General features: G+C 38.7%; 1 protein-coding gene across 2 annotated transcripts in view; it reads left to right on the top strand.

Annotated features, from left to right (window-relative positions):
* OLFM3 (olfactomedin 3) overlaps window positions 1-24,774 on the top strand; it is a 290,688-nt gene that overhangs the window by 240,835 nt on the left and 25,079 nt on the right. For both annotated transcript variants that reach the window (XM_042465600.1, XM_042465599.1), the window contains exon 3: window positions 12,090-12,245. In XM_042465600.1, the coding sequence (XP_042321534.1) occupies window positions 12,090-12,245 (156 nt within the window). The remainder of the gene's footprint in view (window positions 1-12,089; window positions 12,246-24,774) is intronic.

Here is a 24,774-nt window from a genome sequence, read left to right as displayed (position 1 = left end):
AAAACAGTGGGCAGCAAACAAGCCTGTGTTTATTTCTGTCTCTAATTATTTGTTTGCAGACCCAAATTAGTCCAAAGAGGAGGCAAGTCTATAGTTCCCCAGACCCAGATGGGCGATGCATTTGCACTGTGTGGCTCCAGCAAAACCTCTGTCAAGAGACAAAAGCCGGCACTTAGACAACGCTAGAGAAGGTAAGGGTACAGATTCACTTCTTTCACTTACTTGCGTAAGGTGCTCGGGTGCACTCTTTATCCCTCTGTCCCTCTTTTGTTTTGCCTCTTTTTTCTCTCTCTCACCATTAATAATAATATACTTGCTTTTCCATTTTTTCATGTACAAGTAAAAAATAAGAAGGGAAAATGTGTTATGGACAAGTTGTCGCATTTCTCTGAAAGGCAGAACTTACATTTCAGTTAAACTATGCAGTTTATACATGGGACAGATCCATGCAGAACTTGATTTAAAGTGAAAAAAGCCCTGCAGAAGCGGTTGTTTTTCACATGACGTCGGGGTTAACTTTCCGAAGGGAAAAGGAATGTTTTGTCGACTTGTGTTTGGATTGTGCCAACGTATCTGCAAAAGCGGGTGTTTTGTGGATTTTAAAATCCTGTTTCTGCACGAGTTAAAACCATTTGCCTTCAGTTTGCTTCCATGTGAAAAAAGTCCTATGATTAGCTAGGCTTCCCATCTCCCAAATACTTTTTATGAAAAGCACTCACTGCAGACCAATGAAACAACTTTTGAACATAATTTCAAATCTGTCAATCTATTTGTATAATTGTAATTTATTTTGTCATTTTATATTCTCCATTGGATAGAAATTGTTGTGTAGAATAATAAGTTTAATATCATCTAAAAAGTGGTCCCCAAATTGTACTTTTGAAAGATTTGGATTTCAGCCCCAGAATCCCGATTGTTGTCCAACATGGCTGAGGCTTCTGGAGCTGAAGTCCAAATCTCTTAAAAGGGCACAGTTTGAGATCAGTGATCTAAAATATAGTTGTAGTATTTTAATGTGGTATTTAGTGATAGACAGAAAATTAATTTGGGGAGATATAGTGCTGGAGAAGAGTTCTCTGAAGCCCATAGACGGCTAACAGACAAACAAATGGATCCTAGACCAAACTGGCCGCGAACTCTCCCTAGAGGCATGTTGACAAAATACAAGTACTGATGTTCTTGTATTTTGGCCAACATGCATATCACTAGAAAAGACAACAATGCGGGATAAAGTTGAAAAATAGGATGACTGTATCCCAGATAGGTTCAATCAGAGAAGCCATGGCCATGAATCTGCAAGAACTCAGCTGGAAGTTGGGACAGGGTGACTTGGAGATCTCTCATCATAGGGTCACTGTAGGTCAAGCAAAAGTTAACAATAGTATTGTGCTGTGTTCCATGGAAGAACTGCTAGCAGGCTGTGAGAAATAATTTATCCACCAATATAAGCCCATTCCGCCCCCCAATTACCCACACATATGGAAGCCAGTTCACTGGTGATTTGTTGGTCTGATCTTTCTTGCATCTCCCTCTGACTTTGGTGTATTTGGGGTCATTTAATCACTGTTGAGCAGCCTGCTGGAATTCCTGACTTACCAGGGATTCCAGGAGGTCAGGTACCAAGATTCTCAAGTGGATGCGGAAACTGTCAGGTTAAGTTTCAACTTCTGTTGAGCTCCACGGTGATGTTGTAACCCAATGCTGTCTCATTCTAAATTGATCTTGACAGAAAAGGGTTGAACATGGTAGAGAGCGGTGAGATGTACTGGTTTGAGAGCTGGACTACAGCTTTTGGCATCAGGGTTTCAAATCCCCCCACCTGGGCATGGAAATTCACATGGTGGCCTTGGGCAAATCACCTTCTCAGAGGAAGGCAAGGATAAACATCCTCCAACAACTTGCCAAGAAAACCCTGTGATAGGTCACCTTAGGGCTGCCATAAGTCAGAAATGACTTAAAGGCCACAGCAATAAATGAGAGACATATATATAAAAAATGCCCATATTATCAAACAAAACTGCATGCTGTACCTCTTCACAATTCCATATTCTGGGATTGCCTTCCAATCAGGATGCATAAAACTAGAACAAGACGCAGGCTGTTAAGACTGCCAAAATAAAGCTGCTTCGGGTCGCTTTGGAGGATGCTGTTTAAATGGATGCATGCAATCCTAAGAACCGGAAGCTGCCCCAAAGCTGCACTCTGGTATAGAAGTGGCTTTGGCACGACCTCTAGACCTAGGACCCATGCATCATTTAAATAGCATCCTCCAAAGAGACCCGAAGCAGCTTTATTTTGGCAGTCTGTAACAGGCCTCGTCTTACAGGGAGTATGTCCCTGTGTAGTTGGATAGTTTTAGATGTCTGAATAGCCTTCGTAACCCTAACATCCATTTCACATGAAAAAGTCATTGATGTCTTCTTGTTTCACATATGCAGCCTGGTAAATGGCAGAATCTTAATTCTTGGCCATTTGAAAAATAGCTATACTGTCAACATTTTTCTTTCTCTGTTTTTCATAGAAGATATGTTTCTTCATTGGTGTGGTCTAGATCCTCTGTTCCACTTCAATACATCAAAAGGATGTTAACTATCCTCAACGAGAGAGAAAAAAATAGAATGTGTGAACCTTACCAAAAAAATAAATAAATCCTCATGTTCAAAAGAAGAATATGGAATATTTTGGTGGGGGGATGAGGGGAAATGCTATATAAACACCCTTTACAGATTAAAAGTCACTGGCTACTTCAGGAACAAAAATGTGTGTCACAATGTAGATGGCTTAAATTTCATGTTTGAAATAAAAAACACAGTTCATCAGAAAAATAATTATATCAAATTACTTTCCTTACAAATTATCTCAGAATTATGAGGAACCTCTGAACTGTAAGGAACTTCTTGGATTAGCCGGTTTATGAGAATCAAAAAATATACAATCTTCTCTCCACATTTCAAGGGTTGGGGGTGCAAGACTCCCATAAAAGTGGAAAAAAAACACAAATATGTGGGGGAGGCAAAAGGGGTGCACACATCCATCCCCCCCCCCATGCTTTGGCCAGATGAGGGAAAGCATGAGGAGAGGTGAGAAGAGCATGTACCTCTTTCCTGTTGGGGATAAGGCGTTCTTAAACAGAATGCAATAATTTTGGTAGTCTAACACTCAAACCACTATGTCAAGAAATAATATGCAGAAAATAATAATAGGACACCTTGTATAAACACGATTCATCATTTTGAAAGAAAAATTGCATAATTGCTTTTTTTAACAATTATCCAGAAAATAAGTATGGGGGGGGGGGGGGAATCAAGACTTTTTTCCAGGTTTTTTTTTTTTTCTGGTCTTCCCATCTCTCTCCCAAACCAGCATGACAATAGCTGGAGTGATGGGAGTTGTAAATAATCTTAATAACCAGGAGAACCCAGGAGAACAACCTCATTCGGCCCTGGAAATTTACCACAGACTAGCAATGATGTCTTGCACAGCAACCCTTGCCTACAGATAAGCACTGTTGTACATATTCTCCATAAAGTCTGCCTGGTAATATAGTAGGTGTTAGCTTGAAGATCCTTTTCTCCCAATCTGCTGAAGATCTAGAGGTTTAGATCACCAGACCGCACAAAGCTTTCAAGAAAGATGAGGTATTGTATGCCAGGGCGGTGTGGTGCTGCATATCAATTCCTTTTTTTTCCATTTTTCTGTATTTCCTTAAATTAACAGACTGGATTTCCAGCTGCATGGGAGTGTTTTCTTCTTTCCCCTGTTTCAAATTAGTAAGATGTTTTTTCCTCCTAGGAGAGGAAGAAAAATAGAATAAAAAGGCAAAAACATACAAAGCCATGTTTGTTTAAAAACGGTAGCTTCAACAACTAAGCAATGGTTGCCATATAATAGTTGATGGTTCTTAGCTCAGAGCTGTGAAAAAAAACATTGGATATTGAAGGGAGTTGTGCATCTCAGACATTCAGCTGCAAATACAGACTTGCCAATGAAGTGAGAGTTGTTTGCTTTGCTTGTTTTTGCTTTGGATTGATTTGTTTGCTTTTACATATTCCAAGAGGTACAATGTATAATAAGAAGGGGAAATGCATATGCGAATCTGGATCCCAACAGGTACTAGCCTCATCATCTCTGAGCTTTTTTTGGATGCTAACTCACTGAATCTCACAACCAGCAACAGCCAATGGCCCTGCGCCGAGGGATTCTGGAATCATTACCCAAAAAGTTACTTTTCCAAGCTCTGAGTGGTTCAGGCATGGCTGTATTTTTAGTCAGATAGCGGCCAGAAATTTGAGAACAGTAACAAGGGGCCAATTTGCTAGACTAAAATTAGCGGTCCAAGATATGAACTTCTGATATGAACCAAATGGCCGGCTGTCAACGTTTTATGCTACAGGTATGCTCATCTGTGCCTCCCACTTGTTTCTGAACTGAGAATTTGGCCAGCGTTTATCCTGGTTTAACTCAATAGCTTCCAGTGAATCTAGCAGTAAAATATATCATTTATGCTAACATATGTTTATTTATTTCATTTGGTTCCGCTCCTATCCACCTTTCCTCTGCAGAGATCAGTGTAACAACATAATTCTCACCCCCTTTTTATCCACACAACCTGTCTTGTGAAGTAAGTTAGGAGGTTAAATGTGACGGCCTGAGGTCACCCAGTGGACTTATTTCGCCTGGGTAGCTCTGAACCTACAACTTCCCCAGCCCAATTCAATTACAACTGAGGGGAACAGATGTTAGGGTCCACATTCCCTTCTCATATGACCTTGCCCTTCCCTGCAAAATGGGGGTCCAGTTTTTTTAATCCCCCCCCCCCCAAATCCAGTTTCACCCTGCCAAAACCATGGGGGGACCCACTGTTAGTTTTGCTAGCATATCTTTCACCGGTTCCAGATCTGTATGGTCCTTTAAAAAGGGAGAGTGACCCCTTTGTTGATTACATCAACACGGTATTGCAATACCACAAAATTTTCAACATCTTACCCAAGCCTCGGTTAAGCGCTTTAATATATAGTCAAGTTGCTAACTAATATGAATTGAATGGGGACCTATTGTTGGGTTTTGATTGTGTTTGGATTTTTAAAAAAATTAAAGGAAAGATAAATTGACGGGTCAAACCCACTTTTAAAATTGAACAAGGGGCACACATAGAACTCTCTACATTGTTCTATGGGCTGTGGGCCAGTATTGATAATCTGTGACACACACCCTCCCCCAGAAATACATTTTAGAAACCAAAGTTGAAGAGTTATGGGGTGCAGAGACACTTTAGAGAAACATGAAAAGCCACAGGTCTTCACTTTCCCACTCCATACTACACCATAGGATCCATTTAGTTTCAGGGCAAGGTAAAACATGTTGGTTCTTACCCTTAAAGTCCTACATGGTTTGGGTCCAGATTACCACAGGATCACCTCATGTAAATCCCTCCATATATTCAGTCCTCTGGGAAGGTTGCTCTAACCAGTCAGGATTAGACTGTCAATGGTTTCCCAGAGGACCTTCCATCTGCTCCCCCCAGACTGTGCAATGACTTGGCGGAAGAGATAGGAAAAGGTGAGTGTATTAAAACAGCATAGGACATAACCTCCAGCAGACCTACCCAGTCAATTTAAATCATGACTTTAATTTGTATATTCTAAGGTATGTATTCTTATGAGTGTTATTTAACTGTTAGTTTTATGTGTTTTTTAATTTCTGTTTTGTATTTTAACATGCGTATCCTGCCTCGAGCCTGAGGAGAGGTGGGAAAGAACAAAAATCATCACCATCATCATCATCACCACCATTTAGATCAGGGATTAACAGCCAGGCATTGAGGCCCACATTTCCCCCCCCTGAGATGTTGGAGGGCTGCAGCTCCCAATTTTAAATGTGGAAGTACAACAGTTTGCCCTCCAATAGCCAATAATTTTTTCCCATCCGCATTTCTGCGGACCACTATTGGCCAATCTTACGACATCCTTTTTGTACCCCACCTGCTCTGTGTTGTTGAGAAGAGGCCTTGAAAGGTGAAGGGATTCCAAAAGGCCATCACAGGTTTGGGAGACTGACACACAATTATTGCAGAGTGGTGTGCAAAAACAGCCCTTTGGTGACCTACAGGTTGCCTCCATCCCTCAGTTTAGCTGCTTGTTCTAGATTCCTGTGAATTAGATATGTGTCCAACCTGTCAGATTTTGAGCAGAACAGTGGGAAATGTTGTAAAAGCTTGCAATAATATTCTGTAATGCCTCCATATTAGGTTGTCTCAGTCTAAATGCTGGTGATTAGGGCTCGAGGCTAACAAAGCAGTCGGTATCTATTGCATGTCATTTTCACGTGTTTCCACTCAACAGTCTTTTTATCCAATTTGACTGTACTCAGTAAATATTTAAGTATTTAACATTGCATTATTTCTGAACCATTTTGTGAAATGTACACATATTTGTATGCAGGGTTGAAGTTTTAAATCAGATTTAAACGTTTTGTTTTTAAATCATTTGGTTTAAATCAAACCTACATGTTTAAACCTAATGACTTAAAAACAAATACTCTGATGTGAGTCGAGGCTTCTTGACCTGCACCACAGGATGCACAGGGAACCATTGAAATCCACAAACTCTGGATAATTTCAACCGGAAAGAAGAAAACCCTTAAAGCGAACAAAATTTGGCACCAGTCCTGAGAAATCAAAATGAGGACTCAGCAAATGCAAATGGGAACCACTCAAGTCAGGGGCTTTCCCAGCAGATAATGATCACCAATTACAGACACTAATCCTCTTTTGCATTAGCCTCCCAGCCTGAGGATGCCATCAGCACAGTACAAACACATGCACTCATTGCCATTCCCAGGCTCACACAGTAATATAGACCCATTCCAAGGCAACATTCTCTGAAGAGCCACCACAGATGCGGAGAAACTCAGAAGAAAATCTTCTAGAACATGCGCCACAAAAAAAAAACAAGAAAAAAAATGGCCACATCGCCAGAAAACCCCAAAAACTATGGTGCTTTCTGCACCGCCATTGGGACGTCCGGAGGACGTCCCATTTTAAAAAAGGGGCGTCTCGTTTAGACGCCCCATGGCCTAGTACGGACTCCGTCCGTACAAGATGGCGCCGGCCCTTCTACATGGCCGGCGCCATCTTTGCGTATCGACGTTAGCGTCCGTACGCGTCGCGCCGCTGCTGACGTAGCGAGCGCGCCCCTGGCGCCTCGTACGTCGCAAACGACGATGAAAAAGAAGCCATTTTGGAGCTTCTTTTTTCGGTCCGCGCGGGAGTCGGCCGTCTGAAGGCTCCGGCCCCCCGGGACCACTGGCGGCGGCAGAAGACCGCCGCAAAGCGGCGGTCTGTACCCCGCCTATAAACACTTTGAGTTTGTTTGTTTAAAAAAAATGATTATTCATCTTTTGAAGTCTGGCTTACTATTCCAACCCTCTTACTAGAACAACAGGCTGTTGAATTTAAAAATTTTAACTTTAATAGTTATGGTATTTGTTCATTGTTAGACTAGTATCCAGTAAAGTTGCTTCTTTTTACTCACTTATTTATAGGACAAGAAATGTCTTCCGAAAATCTGTCAATTAGCATGGGTTCAACTAAAAAAAACTTGCTTAAAAGCTTTCCAACTTCTAAAAATGCTGGCAGACTGTGGCTTGGACCCAGGCTGATGGGGCCAGCGATTTAGTGGCAATTTAGTGTGCAATAATCCCACCTCATCGCGCATCCCAGTTGCTGTCCAGGAAGCTGGAGCTGATTAAAACGCCAAGTTATAAGCTCCTTAATTTTCTGATTAGACCTATATTAGTGTAGTCTACACATTAATACCAAAAAAAACCCCCAAACCTGGTTTAAACAAGAACAAAAAAAAAAAAAAAAAAAAAACAGTTGAAACAAACCAATGGGATTTGGGTTTGTTTTGCTTTTAAAAAATATGTTTTATTCTAACCTGGTTTATACGCAGCTTTTCCCATTAGTACACATCTTTGAGATGAGAGTGGGATTCATATGTTTTGAATGCATCACAAAAGAGAGTCCAAATGGTAACTTTATTCTCATCAATTTAATCATCTGGGAATTGCCCAGCAAGTCATTTTTGTTTGAAAGCAGGAACCAAACAAAATCTCCAGCATTCCCAGGGTCAGTGGAGTTATTTAGATGAAAAACCAACCAGAATGAAGGGGTTGTTCCATTCAACACAGCTTTTTGTTCTGATGCGATCTATCACAGTGTCATCCCCTTTCATACTACCCAGTGACCCCCCCCCAAAACTGGCCCAAGAGATAAGGTGTGATTTAAGGCCTGCCATCATGTACTGCCATCAGGTACAGAGCAAAAAGGAAGGCCCAAAGTGTCTGCACCAATGCTAGAAATCCAAATGTGCAGGAATAAATTCAGTCAGAAACAGGGATGACTTTCAGTAACAGCAATAGGAACTCACAAACACAAACCCATTTTTCAACTGCTAGGTTGTGTGTTTGCTGTTCCTAGAGGTTTCACATCTTTCACTGGCTCGGCTATTGGAGCTGCCATTTAGAAATAAAAGCAATCTGCTTTCAGAATAAAGGAATCCATGAGGCATGACAGCAGGGAGGAGACATGCTTCAGCCCCTAAGATAAGAGAGATATGTGTGCAGTGTTCCATTTCTGCATCTGTTTGTTAACAGAAAAAGGCGTCCCATTTATACTCCTGCACTAAAAGCTGCACTAATGGCTTTGGAGCAGTTTCATAGCACAAACGTGGCTGTAACTGTGGTCTGTACACCATATACTCAAAGCAATCCCTCAAATGCTAGATGAATAAGAAGTTAATCTCAGAATGCTAGTTGAATATTCATCTTGGTAGATCTTGGCTTGCGAGAAGATCTCACTCAGGCAGTGGCCAGCAAATGTCCCTTGAAATCTTATTATCACAGGTAGACAGCCCCCTGATGCTATTGAAGCTCAGCTTCCATCAGCATGGTCCAGAATGGTGGAAGTTGCTGTCCAATTGTACTTTGTGGCTGCAAGTTCCCCACCCCTGGCTTATACAGAGAGTACTGAAAACAACTGCCTTCCACACTCAAAATGTAGCTGCGGTTGCTCGGTCAGCTAGTTTTATACAGTTTTGATAAACTTGTCATCCATTAACATCTCCAGGCCAAATCCTAACTATTTTTTACAAGCAGCGGCATTTTACAAACCCGTTTTGTTTTTTGTGTTCTTCTCTTAAACCAATCCTGCACACACCTTGCTTAAGAACACAACTATCTAGAAAAGTTAGGCTGGGAGCTTAGACTACCCATATCTGTGTGAGTGCGCACACAGTATGTAGAATCATACAGTTGCAAGATACCTCAAGGACTACCAGTATGACACCCCCCCCCCCCATGCAGGAAACACAATCAAAGCACTCCCAACAAATTAATCTCCATACTCTGTTTAAAAACCTCCAAAGACGGAGACTCCACCACCGGAAACATATTCCACTGCTGAACAGCCTCCACCATCAGGAAGTTCTTTCTAATAATAATAATAATTTGTTTTTATTTATATACCGCTATTCCAAAGATCATAGCGGTGAACAGAAAGTAAGCGAATTAGCAAGTAAGCTAATGTTTAGGTGGAATCTTTCCCCCCCTGTAGTTTGGACCCATTGCTCCATGCACTAGTCTCTGCACAACAGAAAGCAAATATCATCAAAGTAGTAAGTAGCAGCAGTGTTGAGAAAGAATATGTGTACCCACTCTCTATATTTATAACAGTTTGATGCCATTTAAACTGCCATGGATACATCCTAAAGCATCCTGGGATAGGCTATTTGAATTAGAATTCTGTCCTGAACTACCACACTAGAGCATTCTAGCAGAAAATTCTAAGACTATCACTAAATTGGAAAAGGTCTATTCACACAGTATTTCACATATTTCTTCCCCATTTAGTAGCACTCAAAATCAACCCTGATAATACTTGGTTAGACACAGAAGAATTGTTTTAATTTAATCAACTGAGTATACAAAGAAATTCTCTCTGGTGTATATTTCTTCTGAAATCCATGTTCTGAGACTTATACAAATTCAGAGTAATTGCAATGCTAGCAAAAACAAACAGTCCTCTTTTGTCACACTTTTGAGGTATTTTATTTTGATTGTCTCCATAGTAGCAAGGATAAAAAAAATGTGAATTTGCTTTATTAATAAACTTTCTCAGAAAGATTAAGAGCTACATAAGCATAAATCTGCACTTGGATTTCATACTAGTTTTATGATTCTTTTTAAAATTAGGAATGGGTTTATAAAATATTAAATACCATAAATTTAAAGCATTGGTCTTTGCATTTATTTAGATTCCTACCTTATCCACCCCTTAGATCTACATTGCTTTATTCATATCAAAATTGAAAATATGGGTCAAACCAGAGGTTCACTCAGCTATGGGAAGGAGTTGCCCATACGGTCATACGAGTTCCATCCACTTGCATGCTCAAAAATACCTGTTTCTCTCCTTTTCATCTCCAAAATGGAAGTGACATTGCTCCACTTCCTGTTGCCACTTTGGAAGGAAAATGGAGTAAAAACAAATGTCTTTGAGGGAGAGAGGGGTTCTGGGGTGATTTTGCAAAGGCTTTTTGTGCATTTGCATGCATATGAGGTGAGGGAAATTTTTCAGGCAAAAATTATCTGGAAAATATGCTAAGGAAAAATTTAAAAGGGGGGTTCAGGGAGCTACAGGGGACACAAGTGGTGCCCAAGGGCTGAAAGTGGTCCATGGACCACATTTTCTCCATCCTGATCACCCTGCATGTGCTTATTGACCACCCACAACTATGTCCCCATTGAGAAGCGAGAGACACACGGAATAGGTAGGTGGGTGGAAGGACCGACAGGCAGATTTCTGCTTTTTCTGTTATTTATACCTCCAAAAACTGACAAGTTAATTTTTAAAATCCACAATAAAATGCAGACATCACAAACAAATTACTAATAAAGTCTTGCACTTACAAGAAAATGACTTGGATCTTATGCATAATTACCTAGGAGTAAGCTTTACTGAGCCCAGTAGCCTAAATCCAATAGCTAGTTCCAACCAGAGCAGACTCATTAACTCAGTGGGATGTATGTAAATACTAGATTACAATGCAGCATAGCTTCAAGGAGTCTAGTTGAGATTAACCATTGGATTTAGACCCACTTTCTTCTGACTGCGTTGTAAAATACCCTGAATTTTTAGCACAAGAACTTCAGCCAGCTGAAACAAAATCTTTAGCAGTCATTTGTATTCTAGGAGGACTTGGTCCCTGAGCAAGCAAAAGTTGATATCTGTAATGGTTAAAGACAAGTGAACAAGGCGGCTTTAGGCACACATTTGTACCCAATGGCTGCTACTGTAATAGCTTCATCCTACAGAATCCTGTAGTTTGCAATTTGGAGAAGTAGTTGTCAGGAATACTCTCTTGAAATATGGTTCTTGGAGATCTCTAGCAGAAGATTCACAGTGCCTTATTGTCTCACTGATGATATTCGTGGGTGCATTCTGGGAGCTGTAATTAAAAAAAAAACTTAACCCTGCTTAAGAGAGGTGTCAATCTTTTTAAAAAATGCAATATATGGGGCCACTTTAAGAGACTTGTTAAAAATGTCAGCCTCTAGCTGGTGCTGATCTGAATTAAACCAAAGACAATGAAACTCCCACTGCCCTTCCTTCACAGAAGGTATGACAACATTTCATGGATATATGCAAAAAAGGGTCATGCAGCCTCAGAAGCCACATTGCTCTTGAAGCATTTTTTTTTCCTGAGCTGTAACAATGCATATCATTTGTAAGTTATCATTTGATGGAATAAAAGGTCAAGTTCTATACTGTCATACTCATTAATTTTAGAGAGGTTTTGTCTGTACAAGAACAAGAGCAGAATCTGGAATAGGATTCCCATTCTCTGATCTTTTGCTTTTAAGAGCTCAGCACTTTGCTGAGATATTTTTAAAAATGGCTAACAATTCAAGTGGTGACACATGCCAGCATATCACTCAGTGTTTGATTTAACAACATTTATATATCAGAAAGAAAAGCTTGTAAAAAAAAAAGAAAATTAAATGTCTCTGGTGTTTTTGGTTTTGAACAGGTTCAGAATATGTCCCAGTCCATTGAAGTTTTAAACCTACGGACTCAGAGGGATTTCCAGTATGTTTTAAGGATGGAAACACAAATGAAAGGGCTGAAGGCCAAGTTCCGGCAAATCGAAGATGACCGGAAGACTTTAATGACTAAGCATTTTCAAGTAGGTTTCTGGTTTGGCTTTTTTCCTTTCTCTTTTTCCTTAATGATCACTTTGAGTGATTGCCAGAAGTGATAACACTTGTGAGAAACAATGTGCGGCTGGCCAAAGCCATGGACTTAAAATGCTCATCAATAAGTGCATAATGAACCCTTGTATTTCACTGTAATCATTCATCTCACTGCAGAGTTTCATGGGGATGGGAAATGACCATTAATTCCTGTGCTGATAGGAAACAAAATGTCATTGCAAAACAGGCTCCTACTTTTTTTTTTGCTCCATCCATGATGGAGTTCCCACTAGAAGATTAATACAGAGGTAAGTTTGGGGCTTTTAATAAATGAAGCACCTGAAAGAATTAATAAGCAAAAATACAAGGCAGGATGTCTTTTAAACTTGAATAATATTTTGTACTATCCAAGGTGAGGTTTATAACACAGGTGACCAAAGTGTGGCATCCCACGTTTCTAGCCATTGAAGCCCTCAGCAGTACCCCAAAGCCCCAACCTCCAATTTTTAAAAACAAATTTGGCATATTTTTCAGATCTCCACCCACCCACCCATTATGGAGAAGCACTCCCAATACATGAAAACACACAAGGATAGCCCCACCACACCCTGTGATCACTCCAGAACTCCCTACAAACACCTCAATTTTCCTCTTCAGTCCCTTGGAAAATGACATAACATCATTTCTTGGTATTTTGAGAGGGACTGCAAAGAAAAAATGACGTATTTAGGCATACTGGGGTCTCACGTTTTGGGTCCAGGAAGAAAACTGGCTCTCACATCTTTGGTCCAGAAGGAAAACTGGTTCCCATACTGTTTCTTCCCTGGTCATTAAGAAGTGCATTAAGAAGTTTGGTCTGCTTTAATAAGTAGCACGGAGGCTTGATGTACTGGGTTTAATACATGCTAACTTTCCTAACCTCCAGCCCACAATGTGATTCACAGCTGCCCTTTCTGGTCAAGACAAAGAGTGGTTCCCATTTCCCTATTCTTTCCATAACATGTAGCTGGACCAACATCCCACCTCAAGTCACCACAGTTACAGCATGAGCCAGTTCTGGCCTGGCCTCTGATCTTGTGGGATTCTGTTACAATCTTACCTTTCTTGTTTCCTACCCCAAAATGCAATAGGATGCACAACCTTTCCCAGCCAGAATAAGGATCCACCTTTCTCTATTAAATTGCACAACATTCAAATGGCAACACGGCAGGTATATTCACGCTCCATTTCTTTTCCTGTCATGTAACATTTGAGTTGTGTAACATTCATGCCAGCAAAGGCTACATCTTCATTTGACCTGAGTATCTTTTCTTCCTATAAAATATGGCTTCTCTTCCCTTCTCCCTGATAGTTCTAAGTTCCAACTTAAAAGTGTGTGTAAGTGTAATTCTCAAGGGTCATTCAGACTCTCTCTCTCTCTCTCTCTCTCTCTCTCTCTCTGGTTTTACATTTCTCTTTCGACTGTGACAAATTATCAGCATGTCAAATCTTTCACCATGTTGTTTATATAGGGATGTGGCATGAATTTTAGTTTTGCATTTTGTGCACTTCTCTCAAATACTTAGCCAAAAAACAATACAAGAAGGTGTGTGTGTTTGTGTGTTGTTGTTTTCTCTTAAAGTTGTTTTCACAGAAAGTTGTCATTTTCTGTGCACAGGGGAAAAAACAGAAATTGCAAAGCGGCACAGTTTCTCGAACTCTTGTGGAGTTCTGGAAAAGTGCATGGTTTATATTGTGCTAGATTTTTTTAAAAATCCCACTGAGATGTGGGAACTTTTGACACACTGTTTTTCTTCCTACTTCCATAAGTTTCTCAAGGGATCAGGAACTCTAAATTTGACATCAGTCAGGAAATTGTTGAATTCCCATTTCTTGCCTAATGTGTATAAACTTTACAGCTTTAAATGACAGCAGTGATTGGGAAATACTTCTGAAATGATGTACAGGTGCTGATGGTCTCTACAGGTGTTGATGTTCTGAATTATCTAATCTTTCTGAAAGAACATGAAAGGATTTAAAAGCAGACTGGATCAATTTGTGCATGATGATATCAATGGCTATTAGTTATGATGGCTATATATTTTCACTAGTACAAGAGGCAGAATGTTCCCTACTATCTAACCTGAGCATAAGAGTAGTTCACAAATAAAATAAACTATCTGGATAGGAGAAACTATCCCTTTAAGAGTAAGAAAAAGTATGTATGGTGTAAACATAGGTTACTCATACATAGGATAGGTAATTGAACTGGATTCCAACTTTGTTTTGATTTTTATAATAATTGACCATAATAATAAACTTGTATCATGGCCCATATGTATTTTGTCTTGCCATTACACTGTTTATTGGCTGAGTGGAATGTCAGCATCCAGTAGTTCAATATGAGCTATCAAAAGAAACACTGTTCTTAACCGTTCTTAACACTGTAACCTTTAGAGGTCCTAATATTTGGATTGACTGGACCTTACAGATTTGATGTGATCATTCAACTAGCAATTGAAATGAATAGCAAGACAATAATATGCCTCCGCAATTTAAAAGGTCATAAAAGAAGACTGTGCTGCTTTTTCAGAACAGTGTTGTGAGAGTTCTTCATGTGTAGAGATAAAATCAGAAGGGTGTGTTGTTCAGTGGAAAAACACAGGTTTGCATGCCTAAGAGCCCATCTTCAATTCAGCATCTCCATATCTATAGATTCTGCTGAAGTGTTGTAAATACATTTCTTATGCATAACCAGATATAGACCTATTTAACTTTTAGAACTAGGGTTGGGAAATCTGTGATCTTCCAGAGGTTACAGAACTTCAGCTCCCCTCATTCCTAACCATATGGAGGCTGGCAAATGCTGATGCAAGTAACATCTGTAGGGCCATAGTTTCCCCACCCCTGTTTTAAACTATTAGAATAAGAGCCACTGACAGCCAGCATGGACTAGGAGTCCGGGGCTGCATCTGTACTGCAGAAATAATCCGGTTTGACACTATTTTAACTGCCATGGCTCAATGCAATGGAATCCTGGGATTTGTAGGTTTTTGTGGCTCCAGAGCACTCTGACAGAGAAGGCTAAATATCTCACAAAGCTACAAATCCTAGTAGCATTTCCTGCTACCTCACTCACTCAGCTGCATGGGATTCCTTTTTGCTAGCGGCTCATACATGGGATGCAGTGGCTTAGTAGTTAAGGCACCAATGTTTACGATCGCAAGATTGGAAGTTTGGCAGTTCCAGGCCCAAGTGCTGCATGGTGGGGTGAGCTCCTCTCACTAGTCCCAGCTTCTGCCAACCTTGCAGTCTGAAAGCATGCAAATGCAAATAGATAAATAGGTACCACTTTGGTGGAGAGGTAATAATGTTGAGTGCAATCATGCTGACCACATGACCACCAGAGCAGTCCTTGGACAACGCTCTTTGGCTTAGTAACAGAAATGAGCACCACTCCCTAGACATTCATGTCAAGTAACTGCCTTTACCTATACCTTAAAGGGAAACCACTCATATTTACTCCGAATTAAGTCCCACAACATTCAGTGGTGCTTACTCGGAAATGTGCATAATACTGCTATTACACAGTATCAGCATATAGTAACATTTTAGGAAGCTTTCAACAACAGCAGTCCTCCTAAATTCACAGTGTCCCCTATGACCCAAGACTGCCTGATCTCAACTTTTTTAGAACCTATGTTTGAGGTAAAAGAGGTAGTTATTCTCACACAAAAATGAGCATGTATATGCTATACATGCACAATTAAATACCATGTACACCCCGTAGATGTTCTGAGTTCAATTATATCCTCAACTACATATACGTGGTCATTTACTGTTGTGCTACATGTGTGAAAAAAAGGCCTAAACACCCTGAAGACAACTATCTGGTCTTGGAAGCAAAGCAGGATTAGGCCTGGTTAGTACTTGAATGAGGGACGCCCAAAGAATACTAGGTACTGTAGGCTATATTTCAAAGGAGAGCAATGGCAAGTCTTCATTTTGAAAATCCTATAAAATTCATGGGGTCATCATAGGTCAATAGGCAACTTGAAGGCACATGCACATGTGTATATTCCATAGCTTTAAATTTGTTACAGGAAAAATAACTCAGAATACATTTGCTTGAGAAAGCATGAAAATGCCCTAAGCTTACTTCAGAAAATGGAATGTGAGAGGTTCAGTAAAAGACTATAATTCTTTCCTGTTCTCTATACAAAGGCCATGAAAGCATACTGAAACCAACACTGAAAAGAATCTCATTGACTTATGTAGTCATGGCACTGCATTCATAAATTAAGATCTCTGGGATAGAAACAGGATTTAGTATCCATTTGCAAAGGTCTGTGTGAGTTTATGGTGCTCTATCTTATAAAACATTCCCTCAACTCATCCTTTTTAAACCACTCTTGTTCCAAGACTTCTGGGCATCTTCAATAAATGGAATTTTCCTCACAAGTGTAAAATTATATATGAGAGCTGAAAATGCGTTATTCTAATGCATTTATGGTAATAACTTTTCCACATGTAATTTAAGAATGCAATTTTCCATCTATTTAAATTAGCTATATGTAATACATGCTTTTCACCATTGCCTATGGATTTTTCTCTTCTCAGGAGTTAATAGTTTCCAAATGATTTTTTTTTTTTTTTATATATAATTTTTATTAAGTTTTTCATAATTCAAAAAGAACAAAACATTTCCTGAATACATAATCATGCTTTCATATATAAAGATTGTACTTTCCAGGATGCAAAACAACAACACAAATAAAGTTAAATTAAACTTCCTAGCTTTATTTCCTCCCTTTTTATTTTCCTGACATTGTATATGATTTCATGCCAAAATGTACATACACTCACAAATTGATGTATTACTCCCTTTTTTTTTTTAAGCCATTCATATGGTGTATTCATAGTATCTTCCCCAACCATATTTAAGAAAAGGTAATTTAAATAACCCTACTTAAGATGAATGATCGAAGTTTGAGCCGGTCGTGCCTTACTATATTATTTACACAGCTATATAACTGTAAGGAATTTTTCCATCTTTAATTATTAGTTATAAAAGGGCTTCGGCCAGCCTGTCCTCCAATTTCCACCTTTTTTTAAGGTAAGATACCACTTTATTCCATTCCATCTGTATTTTTTCATTTTTTCCCCCTTTTAAACTATTAGAAATTAAGTCCAGTTGTATAATAGTGTTTAATTTAAGAAGCCATTCTTCTATTTGTAATGCCTTTGTGTCCTTCCAATGACTTGCTATGATCAATCTAGCAGTGGTTATCAAATATAGTATTACCTTCCAGTATCTGCGTTCATCCTCATTCTTAATAAAGAAGGTCATATTCAACAAATAAAGTTCTGGCCTTTTTTTATAACTGATATTAAAGATTTGTTGAATTATGTTATGAACCTCTTCCCAAAAAGATTTAATTTTTATACATCCCCACCACATATGCATCATTGTCCCCTTTGTCTCCTGACATTTCCAGCATTTGTCAGATTTTAGCTTACCCATTTTTTTTAGTCTTGCCGGGGTATAATACCACCTGTTGCTGATCTTAATAAAGTTTTCTTTATAACTTATACATTGGGTAAAGGAGTTTGTACGAGACCAGGCCCTTTCCCATGCTTCCAATGGTATTTCTTTCCCCATATCTTTCGCCCAGTCAACCATATATTGCTTAATTGGCTCTTGTTCAAAGTCCCTTTCTCTCAGCAAGGTATAATATTTAGAGATCTTCTTTTCATTATTCTCCATAAGTAATTTGTCCATTTCCGACAATTTGATATCCACACCCGATGATTTCATATCCTGAATAAATCTGTTCTTGATTTGATAATAAGTGTACCAGTTTATAATGATTCCTTCTGCAATCAATTTTTCTCTGGGCTTTAAGGTTAAGCCCGTACTGACATTGTTTTCAAGTATATCGCTATATCTAACCCATTTGTTTTGCATATCCCATCTATTTGCGAAAGCTTCCTGCGTTGAAACCCACCCTGGGATTTTGGGATAGAATTTATCTTTGACAATTTTCCAAGTTTTAAATAACCCCCTCCTTATTGGGTTATTAAAGAAATCTTTATGCACTGCGCTTTTATTATACCATAAATAACCGTGCCATCCGTACCGCAAGACTGCTCCTTCATAATTTAAGATATCGTTGTCCTTTAATCTCACCCAATCTTCCAGCCAAGATAAGTTGCAGGCTAACCTATAAGTTTTGATATCAGGTAGCGCACAGCCCCCATTTTGCTTTTTTTCCTTTAAATAAATCCATTTAATTCTGGGCTTGCCACCTTCCCATATAAAACTTCGCATATCTCTATTCCATTGTTCTATTATTGTATTATTGATATCGATGGGGAGATTCATAAATAGAAATAGCAGTTTTGGAAGTATAGACATTTTGACCGCATTGATTTTACCCAATAAAGACAGGTGCAGATGTTTCCAGTTGTTCAATTTTCGCTTAACATCCTTCCAAAGAGTTTTATAATTATTATCAAATAAGTTCATATTATTGTCAGAAATATTTATTCCTAAGTATCTCACCTTTTTGGTTATTTCACACCCCGATTTGGCCCTTAATAATGCTTTCTCTTCATTAGTAATATTTTTAACCAATATTTTAGATTTTTCTTTATTTATTTTAAATCCCGCTAATCTTCCAAATTGATTTAACTCCATCATTAAGTTCTCAATATTTCTAAGAGGATCTTCCAATACCACCATTAAATCGTCAGCGAAGGCTTGCACTCTAAGCTCTTTACCTTTTAGCCTGATACCCTTGATTTTATTTGAGTTTCTTATGTTGTTTAATAAAAATTCCAAGGCCAGGATAAATAAAAGGGGGGACAGGGGACAACCCTGTCTCGTCCCTCTACTGATATTAAAAGTGTTTGACTGTTCTCCGTTTACTATTAATTTCCCTGATTGTTTATTGTATATTTCCATTATATTGGCAACAAAGTTGGCTCCCATATTCATTGCTTTAAATAATTGAAACATAAACTCCCACCTCACGGAATCGAACGCTTTTTCCGCGTCTAAAAAGAGGAGAGCAGCTTTCTTTTCGTTGTGAGTGTTATAGTAATCTAGGATGTTAATAATATTTCTTGTATTGGTTTGAATTTTTCTGCCTGGTATAAATCCATTCTGGTTTCTACGAATTATTTCCTCTAGCAATGTTCTTAACCTTCCCGCCAAGATCGCCGCAAATATCTTACAATCATTGTTCATTAAGGCTATTGGCCTATAGTTGTTAATTATCGTTTCGTCTTTGCCTTCTTTAGGGATCAGTGTTATTAATGTGTTACCCCATGATGATGGCTTGCCTTCTAATTTCACTGAGTTACATACTTGTAGTAATGGCATTTGTAGTTCTTTTTCAAATGTTTTGTAATATTTCGCGGTAAGACCATCCTCACCTGGGGCTTTTGCATTTTTAAGTTTCCTTATTGCTGTACTGATTTCCTCCACAGTTATTTCTGCATTTAATTTATCCCTCTGATGTTCCTTTATTACTATACAGTTCCTTTCAAAAATTTCCTTTATCTGATTATCGTTGAGTTTGTTTCCTTTTTCCGTAAATAAGTCTTCGAAAAAGGAGACAAAAGCCTTTTGGATATTTTTGTGGTTGCATATTTCCATATTATTTAATTTGATTTTAGTTATTATTTTTTTTTCTTTTTCTTTTTTAAGCTTATATGCCAACCATTTACTTATCCTATTTGCATTTTCAAAATGGTTTTGTTTCTGTTTTTGCAGCTTATAAGCTATATCTTCTGCTATTTTTTTTTCCAACTGTCCTTGTAAAATTTTAATTTCTCTTTGTATTTTTTCTTTCTCTTTTTTCCTTTTCCTTACTAGTAGCTCTTGCTCTTTTTCTTTAAGTTCCGCTTTTAATTTTATCTCTTTTTGTTTTTCAGACCTATTCAGTTCTATCATTCTTTGTATGAATAAACCCCTTACAAATGCTTTTCCAGCGTCCCACACCACTTTCATTTTGGTATCCTTATCGCTATTTTCTTTAAAGAAAAAATTTAATTCATGTTTTATTTTATTAACAAATTCCTCATCTTCCAGTATTCTTTCATTTAGCTTCCAGCTTCTTTTCCCATATTTAACTAAATCAAAATCCACTTCTAACATATTATGATCTGAAAAAGTTCTTGGCCAAATTTCCATTCTTGTTGCTTGTGTCAGCAGCCTTTTGGAGGTTAATATTAAATCTATTCTAGAGTGCGATTTATGCGCATCCGAAAAAAAAGTGTAACCCTCTTTAGACCCTTTCAGATGTGTCCACATATCAAATAAGTTCAACGAATCTTTTATTTCAAAAAAACTCTTGGGTAATTTGCCCTGAAATTTTTTGGCTTTCCTTTTAGTGGTCTTTCTATCCTTTATGGGGTTTAGAACACCATTAAAGTCACCCAACACGATCAAATTTTCAGTTCCTATAACGTTTAATTGCGCATGTAGTTTGTTGTAGAATTTATCCTTTCTCTCAAGGGGACCGTAAACATTACATAACATATATTTTGTATTACCAATTTTGATTTCTATACAAATCCATCTACCGTCTGTATCTTTTGCCACAAGCTTCGGTTCCCATTTTTGTTTAACAAACATTGCAACTCCTCTTTTCCTTTTATTAATGATGGCATGAAATAATTTTCCTAATTTATTATTCCTCAAGTATTTCACATCTCCATCTCTCATTTTAATTTCTTGTAAACATAAAACATCAAAATTTTTATTATTTAAAAAGTGCATAACTTTCCTTCTTTTTCTTTCCTGGCTAATTCCTTTAACGTTCCAGGTTGCTATCTTGAATCCCATTCTTTATAAATTGGTTTACTTTTAGTCAAAAGAAAAACGGTAGAATTATATTCTGTAGAGAAAATAATGTGTTAATCCACGGAGATTAACCCAATCCTCCTTCTCCTCCTACCGCACCTAAATCTGGGGGCGGCGCGTCTAAATCCAACAAATCCTGGCTACCACTTTCGCCCGGTACGTTACCTAAGCGATTTTCCTTCCTTGTACTTGAACCGTTTCCCTCCTCCTCTCTATCTCTCTTCTCTCTTTTCTCCTTTTCCTTCTTCCTCTCCTCGTGTTCCCTAGTTTCCCTGGTTAGCTTTTCAAAAAAATTTTTTGCCTGGTCAATTGAGTTAATTCTGTATCTTCTTTGCTGGTAATTAAAGATTACACCTTCTATTTTATCCCAACGGTATAGTATCCCTTTTTTCTGCAGAAGCGCGGTCAAAAATTTATATTCCTGCCTTCTTCGAATTATTTGAATTGGCAAATCTTTATAAATTTCCACAATTTTATCATTCACAATTAACTTTTTTTCATAATTACGTTTTAAAATTATGTCCCTTATTCTTGTGCTGGTAAAGCAGATCGTTATATCCCTATCTAGTTTTTTCTCTAACGCTATCCTAGTTGAGACCCTAAAGATCTTATCAATTTGTGCCTCTAAAATGTCCTCATCCAGTCCAATATATTCTGCTATGATTGGGATTACCCTGTCATATAGACTTTCCCCTTGTTCCTCTTTCAAGCCTCTGATCTTGATAGCCCGTTCTCTATATCTAACTTCTTGTAGGAGACCATTTTGTTGTTCCCTTAACTGTGCTCTTTCTAAATCGTCAGTTCTTTTCTCTAAATTTTCTGTCCTTTCTACCACCTCTTCCATCTCAATTTTGATACCTGATATTTCTTTAGAAAGATTATCAATTTTTTTTCCCCAAGCCATCAAAATCCTTTTGCACATCATCCCTTAACTTTTGCAATTCCTCTTTAATTTCCAAACGATTTTCTTTAAGTTCATCCCGTATTTCCTTCTTAAATGATTTTTTAAATTCCCGCAACTCCTGGAGAATAATATTACTGACATCGGGTTGTCCTACTGAGCCCCTTCTTGCTGTCATGCTTCTGGTTTGCATATACCTTATTACAGCCAAATAAATCCTATAATACAGGATAACAAAGTAGCCAGTCTCAACAATACACAATAATGCACTATACCAGTTGTTCTCTTAAGTATCCCAAACCTTCGGGTTTGTTTCAATGGGAAGGAAGCACTATGTCTTCCATTAAACAAAAAGTATCAGCGGATCCAAACCAGTGTGTTCCCTTTTTAAACTCAGAAATTTGTTGGTATAATCCCACCGCACCCTAAGAGAAAAAAAAGAAACCTTCTCTTTCTCAAAGTCCCCAGAGTTAATGTTGTTCCTTACTTCACCTTCCCAGAGCAAGTGTGGAATGCTAAGTCACCAGTAAATTGATGATTCTATAAATTGTTCTCCAGTCACTCTCAAAGGCGCAGCAAAACGCGGTGAAGTTGCTTCAACTGTTCTAATTGCTACAGCTGTGGCTTCTTCCCTCAGGTGCAATGAGTTCAATTTCCAGAAGATGCCAGTTGCAATGGAGTTCAGAACAGAGAGAAAAGCACCTGTGGTTACAGGGATTTATGTATCCAAACACAGTTATCTTAGGTTCCAATGTTTCAAAGTTAAATTTCCCTTCCAATGAAAAGAAGAGTAAGAAAGACAATTGTATCCAGTAGTAAATATAGTTTCAATCCACTTCGTCTCCCGTCTCCTATCTTCGCTCCAAGTCCTGCTTCTGTTTCACCACAACATTTCCTTGGATTAGGAGATGTAAATTCAGTTCACTTTTGTTTGTTCCAGATATCACCAAACGTCACCTCTTTGGGCTCTTAAAGTTGTTTAAGTTGTTTAAGGCAGAGTACTCCAAACACAGCTCCCAAAAGAGGCGGCTTGCAATTAATTGTCCTTCTTTAGCACACTTTTAAACAGCAGGAAAAATTTCCCATTGCAGCTTACAAAACTTATGAGAGGAATATAACATTTGCCCAAACAAAGGTGGAATGGAAAAGTAAATATCCTTCACAAGATTTCCACAGCGGTGTCTCTTGGAGGCACTCCAGTAGGAGAAAAAAGAAAAACAGTGTTCTAATCTTGCTCTTTTGAGATAGGGCTATCTCTTTATGAGTTGAAAATGACGTGGGGAAATTGCTCTGAAATTGCAAGAGCCAAGGGAGGATAACTAATCCACATCAAAGTACCTCTCCCTACTCCTCACCACTCCAACAGAGAAAAGTTTGCCGCTTCGGCTGGTACCTTACGGAAACACTCCACAGCAATGAATGCCCTCCAACACCATTCTTTCTTCCTTTGGTTTCATCCCTTGGGACTCTGTCACCGGAGAGAAAGATTTGTGTTTCTAACGAGCCTCGTATCCTGGGACTCCCCCGTTCCAGGATATCTCTACCACTAATTGGCTTGCTGTAGTTGAAGGAGATAGCGCGGAGCCTCCGTCTCGCGCTATCATTCACCTCCGCGGCTAAACCGGAAGTCCCAAATGATTTTTAAAATACCCAGTATTTCATTAAGTTAAATTGTAAGATCTTTTCTTACAATTCGTTTAAAGCACTTTTATTGAAACGCTTCCACCACTTTCGTCACTATTACACAATATGGGGAAATGATAACAAACACTCTATCAGAGAATACATCTCTAATGGACATAAATCTAATTTCATAATATCTGCTCATTTACCTCAACATCATTAGAACAGTCTTTACTAGTCATTACAGGTAAAGCTTTGTTGTTACAGCTCTAGTCATGTATTAGGAGAAGGAGTGGAAGTTTTTATTATAAATGAGCATATTGCAGATACCATAGCTATCTTGTGGCCAGTCTTTGTAGACTTCATATTTGCCATTGATAAAATCACTGGAAATAAATGGGTTTCAGTTCTCTCAATTACGATTCAGAGAACAAATTTTAAGTCATTTCCTCCCCTCTTACACACATTTCTCTTTTTCATGGAACTATATCTTACTTTTTTGCCCCTACCATCTATATTGGGAATGAGGAATGGCCAGCCCACAGGCCATAGAGCCTTGAATGACACCCCCCCCCTTTGGTCCTGTTCAAAGAAGAGAGGGTTCAAGACCCAATGAGCACTTGCAGCCTCATGGGCACAAGTCAGTCACTTTCACTTGTCTGAGGAGCAAGGCACACACACAGCCGTTGTTAAGAAAAGGAAGGGTAGAGCAATGCCAACTTGGGACTTATCCATGACCCAAGGAGTGCCCCTTCCCTGATTGGTGAAGGCAATCCAAATTATTACAAATGAGCATACTGCAGATACCATAGCTGTTCCAAAAAAGGAAAGGCAGAACAATGCCAACTTGGAACTCAGCCATGACCCAAGGAGTGCCCGTTCCCTGATTGGAGAAGGCAATCCAAATGCAAGCCAAGTACTTTGTACTGCTGTTTAGCATCCCAATTGTGACAAACAACAAAGAAAGTCAGTGCCTGGGAGAACCACTCCTTCTAATGCCAGTCATTTTCTCCATGCAGAAAGAAATACAGAGCTCAGTGCTTCTCTTTGAACAGAGGAAGTCACAAACTGCTTTAGGTTTGATGAACTCAGGGAAGAGAGGCTTTGACAAAAAGATGTCACCCATCTCACTAGATTGCTGCATTAG

This window comes from Sceloporus undulatus, chromosome 4 (assembly GCF_019175285.1).
Source record: "Sceloporus undulatus isolate JIND9_A2432 ecotype Alabama chromosome 4, SceUnd_v1.1, whole genome shotgun sequence".
NCBI classification, from domain to species: domain Eukaryota; kingdom Metazoa; phylum Chordata; class Lepidosauria; order Squamata; family Phrynosomatidae; genus Sceloporus; species Sceloporus undulatus.
Note: the sequence above shows the minus strand (reverse complement) of the source record. Positions and strands in the feature narration are given on the sequence as shown.